Genomic DNA, 6,000 nt, shown 5'->3' with positions numbered 1-6,000 from the left:
CTTTAAAGACAATCATTCTAATTGTCCTGCGGTGGGCAATAGGTCACGGATGGGACACGCCGGCTTGTGTGTCTTCGTCTAACTCTGCGCTTCTCCATTATATGTCGCGAAGCACCCAAAGACGATGATCATTTTCGACGTCATTGTTCCAAACCATTTGCTCTCAATTCGAAAAGAATGCATTAAATTACATTTGGAGATTAGAATCGCCACGACGAAGATGACGACAAAGTCAATGACGACCGATGACAACGATAACGACGATGCCGACGATAATGGCGACCGCGATGAATGACGAGAACGATCGCCACGACGATCACGATGACGAAGAGGACAAAGACGACGACGAAGACTATTACAACGACGATTGCAACAGTTGCGACGACAAAGACGATGACAATAGCAATCGCCACGACGATGATGACGACGGCAATGTCGACGATGCGCCTTTATCATCGTCGTCAGCGTTGTCATCATGTTCCAAATAGCTTGCTCTTAATTTGAAAAGAAAGCATTGTTGCTTCATGTTCCAATCAATTTGTTTTTAAATTAAAATCATTGTGTAGTGTTCCTGTTATGTTATTACAGAGCTTTTAATTCAATTTTTTTTTTACTGAACTATGCACTTGTTGGTATTTTCTTAGCCAGTTTCATGATGCGGATGATGCTTTATGTCCTGGAATGGAAAGATTCGCTTTGATTCAATGCACTGGTATCTTTCAAATCAAAAACAATTTTCCGATTAGAGTCGATTTTTTTTTTCATTCGGCCCCAACACCCATATAATGCCTATCATCGTCGTCATCGCCGTTTGCATCATGTTCCAAATAGTTTGCTCTTAATTTGAAATCAAAACCAAAGTTCCCATTTGAGTCAATTTTATGGGGATTTGAGTCGATTATATGGGCGGTGTGAGTGTGATGACAGCTTACATGTTTTTGGTGAGGCAAAATGCTTCCCGCAATTCAAAGCCCTGAGCCCCCAAACTGCGAGGCGCGCGCCCAGCCGCTCATTTTCCCCAAAACGAAGCGGAAAGCGTGTGACGAGCGGCGAGGAGCGGACAGCATGAGAAAATGCAAATAACAGCAAACGTCTTTTTTCCCCCCCTCATTTATGTGTTAATCGCCAAAGGCGGTTCGCTACGACTGTGACATGTCGAGACATCCGCAACATCTTGAAGGCTTTAGGAAACGCACGGAAAACGCCACGTCGGGATTTTGCGTAAATTACCGCGCGACCGCAATGTGTCAACTTCCGACCGTCGCCTTCAGCTTTCCGGCGGGAGCGGCGGTTAACTTTCAAACGAGCTGCCTGCCCGGTGACGGAGCCAAGAAATGTCAGCGCTAACGCAAAAAGAAGCAAAGCTTTTAAGTCAAAGTGGTTTGCACCGGGGGCTCCCGCTAATAACGCATTCCAGAGCCGTGGCGCTTTCAAAGGTTGCCGTTTCCATTTTTGCCTTTCAAGCCTTGATTAAGGTTTCAAACTTGGGCCCGGATCTCGAATTAGAAATTTGCCGCAGGTTTGTACAGTTTCAAATGAGGGTCCGACGCTCGGGGCCTAAAACACGCGCATCATAAATCGTAATCCCCACAAATGCAACGTGCACCCGATTTACGAGATGAATCCGTTGGCGTATGGCGGACAATCCAAGGCTATGTTAACCCTTGTGCACACACTTTGCAAACTATAGCATTTTTTTCCTAATTTTGTAAATGCTTTTAAAGTTATTTATGAAATTTTCAAATTCAGTAGCTTCATTTCTATCCATATGTATGTAGGTTAAATTTATTAACACCCATAAAAAATTCAAAAAGGGTACGGTCTGTCTTTGTAGTCCGTCATGTGAGGACGACACATGAACTGGTCTCTAACGCCACCTACTGTCTTGAGGTGAAACACAAGTCAGCAAAGCATTTGCGGAATGCTGCAAAAATCGCAGGAAAATCAATGTCATAAATCTTTTTAAAATGCATCTCAAAAACTGTAATTATAACGGTTTTATACGGTCCAAAATTTGGACAATTATTATTTGTGTATGCAAAATCTCGCACGTCCAGCTGCAATCACATAGAAATGTCAGTATCGTTACATTTTGAAATTTGACATCTGCTATGAATTTCAGCTCCCTAGTTTTTTTCCCGTTGATTTTTTTCCCATTGATTTTTCATATCTGCCATCTTCTTAATTACAATTCAACTTACTGATGTTTTTGGTGTCATTTTCCTGTCTGTGAAATGATGCCGACATCTTTTTTAAGGCATTTATTGACAAAGTTTAGTAGCTTTAAACATCAGTGTAGAAAAAGAGGAAAGGAACGTCTGAAAATCTATACAGAGACATGAAAGACCTTTTTCTTCAGCGATTAAAAATGTAGAGAAACGAACCTTTGTCTGACATGTATTATAAATGTTAGTATAAAGTCATCACTACAAGATGACATTACCAAACAATCTGTTTAAAAAAAAAAAAATTCAAACTTCAAACGTAAAAATTTTAAGGACGTTGTAGGAGCGCTTCAATGAGTCAGAAGAAAAAAAGCAAAATTGTCCACTACAGTGGACACCAGTGAATAGGCTAGCTCCTGGTAGGATTATATAATTTGTTTATGCAGCCTTCCCAAACACATAAGACGTGATCGGAAAGGCCAGAATGTGTCCTCTACTGAGCACATTAGGATTTAGTAGGATATCTTAAATTAGCCAGAGGAAAAAAAACAAAATTGTCCACTGCAGTGGACACAAGTCAATCGGCTAGCTCTCAGTCGGATTATAGCATTTTTCATGCTAATGAGACATGATCGAAAAGGCTTTGATGTCCTCTACTGAGCATATTAGGATTTAGTAGGATATCTTAAATTAGCCAGAGGAAAAAAAAACAAAATTGTCCACTACAGTGGACACAAATGAATAGGCTAGCTCTCAGTAGGATTATAGCATTTTTCATGCTAATGAGACATTATCGAAAAGGCCATGATGTCCTCTACTGAGCACACTAGGTCTTATTAGGCTATCTTCAATGAGTCCAAAGATATCAACAAAAAACAAATGTCCACCACAGTGGACACAAGGGAATAGGCTAGCTCTCAGTCGGATGATAGCATTTTTCATGCTAATGAGACATGATCGAAAAGGCTTTGATGTCCTCTACTGAGCACATTAGGATTTAGTAGGATATCTTAAATTAGCCAGAAGAAAAAAAACAAAATTGTCCACTACAGTGGGCACAAGTCAATCGGCTAGCTCTCAGTCGGATTATAGCATTTTTCATGCTAATGAGACATTATCGAAAAGGCCATGATGTCCTCTACTGAGCACACTAGGTCTTATTAGGCTATCTTCAATGAGTCCAAAGATATCAACAAAAAACAAATGTCCACCACAGTGGACACAAGGGAATAGGCTAGCTCTCAGTCGGATTATAGCATTTTTCATGCTAATGAGACATGATCGAAAAGGCTTTGATGTCCTCTACTGAGCACATTAGGATTTAGTAGGATATCTTAAATTAGCCAGAAGAAAAAAAACAAAATTGTCCACTACAGTGGGCACAAGTCAATCGGCTAGCTCTCAGTCGGATTATAGCATTTTTCATGCTAATGAGACATTATCGAAAAGGCCATGATGTCCTCTACTGAGCACACTAGGTCTTATTAGGCTATCTTCAATGAGTCCAAAGATATCAACAAAAAACAAATGTCCACCACAGTGGACACAAGGGAATAGGCTAGCTCTCAGTCGGATTATAGCATTTTTCATGCTAATGAGACATGATCGAAAAGGCTTTGATGTCCTCTACTGAGCACATTAGGATTTAGTAGGATACCTTAAATTAGCCAGAAGAAAAAAAACAAAATTGTCCACTACAGTGGGCACAAGTCAATCGGCTAGCTCTCAGTCGGATTATAGCATTTTTCATGCTAATGAGACATGATCGAAAAGGATATGATGTCCTCTACTGAGCACATTAGGATTTAGTAGGATAGCTTAAATTAGCCAGAAGAAAAAAAACAAAATTGTCCACTACAGTGGACACAAGGGAATAGGCTAGCTCTCAGTCGGATTATAGCATTTTTCATGCTAATGAGACATGATCGAAAAGGCCATGATGTCCTCTACTGAGCACACTAGGTCTTCTCCAATGAGTCCAAAGATATCAACAAAAAACTAATGTCCACCACAGTGGACACACGCGGTTGAATATTGGGTCTCAGGAGGATATCTTTTTTTTTGTACTTAAAAAATGAGCAGAAATACATAAGGCACACAATTACTGAAAGGCAGTATCGTCCATGCTGTTGCATTGTTTGTAAACTGCCGTGTCGACGCCGAGCGGGAAGAAAAAGGACGGGCGTCAAGGCAAGGCGTCCGGCGTACCCCGTTGCCCGTTTTTGTACGACGGCAGGAAGGGCAAGTAGCGGAAGACGCGGAAGCGCTGCCACACCATGTTGCAGAAGGGGATGTCGTAGCACGATTGGTCGCACGTGGTCCGGCTTCCCTGGTTGGCCGTTTGCTGCCACTTGCGGAGGCCTCGCTCCTCGGCGCTACCTGCGGGGGAGGGGGAGCATTGCGCCGCGCTCACTGTCATCATTCGTCTGACCGTTTCCTTGGTGAGTAGCGTTTTCATTTTGTTTGTTTGCGACCTGGATGATTTTTAACTGTTTTGAATCCGAAATAAATCATCAAAAATATAAAGAATTAATAAATAAACCCAACAAACATTTGTAAAAAGAAGGTTTGATTGGTTTAAAAAAATGTGAAAAATGGATACTGACAGAAGATCAGTTTAAACGTATTCATAGCTTAGCTAAAAATAGCGATTCATATCATCATATTGAATTTGCTTGAATGCCGTAATTAAGTAGTTAAGAACCTTGATTTCATGATTTAGTAACCGTTTTTTCGGACACCTTTTTTCTCATGATTTGAGCCCTGAGGTTTATTGCTATCTTTTAGCTCTATCTATCTATCTATCTATCTATCTATCTATCTATCTATCTATCTATCTATCTATCTATCTATCTATCTATCTATCTATCTATCTATCTATCTATCTATCTATCTATCTATCTATCTATCTATCTATGCTAGCAGTCTTTTTATCGTTCTATGCTAGCTAGCAGTCTTTTTATCGTTCTATGCTAGCTAGCTAGCATTTTATCTATCTATCTATCTATCTATCTATCTATCTATCTATCTATCTATCTATCTATCTATCTATCTATCTATCTATCTATCATCCATCCATCCATCATCCATGTATGCTAGCAAGCTAGCTATCTTTTTAGCTCTCTCTCTCTCCATACATATATATATATATATATATATATATATATATATATATATATATATATATATATATATATATATATATATGAGGACACTGATCCTACCTGGAATGGTGTTGTCCAGGATGAAACCGAAGAAGCCGCCAATGAACATGTGTGTCGTGAAAAGCACCACGATGATCTGGTCTAGTTCTTTGATTCCTTCAAAAAACAACGCAACAAACACACGCATAGTTTTTTTGAAGCTTACATGTGACTGGCGTAAATCAAATCACTCAGGTTCCCAGTTGGAAACTTTTCCGTAAAAGCGTATTTTATATAGTATTGGTGTCTTTTTTTCCCAGATTTGCCTCACGTTTTTATTTGATCTATTTTTAGAATACATTCAAGACATTCTTAATCAGCGTCATCGTCCGTCAGACTTGGTTCAGATTTTTCTCAGAATGCCAAAAATCGGCCCTGATAATATAATCGGTCAATTCCGTCAGAACATTAATTGCAGTTAAGGCTGTCCACTTCACTTTAAAATAAATTACAATTCCTTTTCCCTAATTACTGATTAATAATGCGTTTTAATTTATTGGGTTTTCTTTATAGTGCTCAAATACCGCTTCAGTCATCGATAAAGCGAAACTTGGACTCCGTCCCGGATTGTGGTACGGTGTCACTTGAGGACCGCCGCGCCGGTCAAAAGTTCAGGACCTGGTCGCAACACG

At 39.9% G+C, this 6,000-nt stretch overlaps 1 protein-coding gene across 1 annotated transcript in view; it reads right to left on the bottom strand.

Moving 5' to 3' along the window:
* Positions 1 to 2,246: 2,246 nt before the first annotated feature.
* LOC148422910 (solute carrier family 23 member 2) overlaps positions 2,247 to 6,000 on the bottom strand; it is a 48,237-nt gene continuing 44,483 nt past the window's right edge. Inside the window, exons 11-12 of the mRNA XM_088416457.1 lie at positions 5,390 to 5,485; positions 2,247 to 4,544 (exon numbers count right to left, since the gene is read on the bottom strand). Of these exons, the coding sequence (XP_088272583.1) occupies positions 4,351 to 4,544; positions 5,390 to 5,485 (290 nt within the window). The 3' untranslated portion in view covers positions 2,247 to 4,350. The remainder of the gene's footprint in view (positions 4,545 to 5,389; positions 5,486 to 6,000) is intronic.

The sequence above is a fragment of the Hippichthys cyanospilos genome, chromosome 6 (assembly GCF_059441005.1).
Source record: "Hippichthys cyanospilos isolate Australia breed blue-spotted pipefish chromosome 6, RoL_Hcya_1.0, whole genome shotgun sequence".
NCBI lineage: Eukaryota > Metazoa > Chordata > Actinopteri > Syngnathiformes > Syngnathidae > Hippichthys > Hippichthys cyanospilos.
The sequence above is the reverse complement of the archived record's forward strand: the minus strand, read 5'-3'. Positions and strand labels throughout refer to the sequence as shown.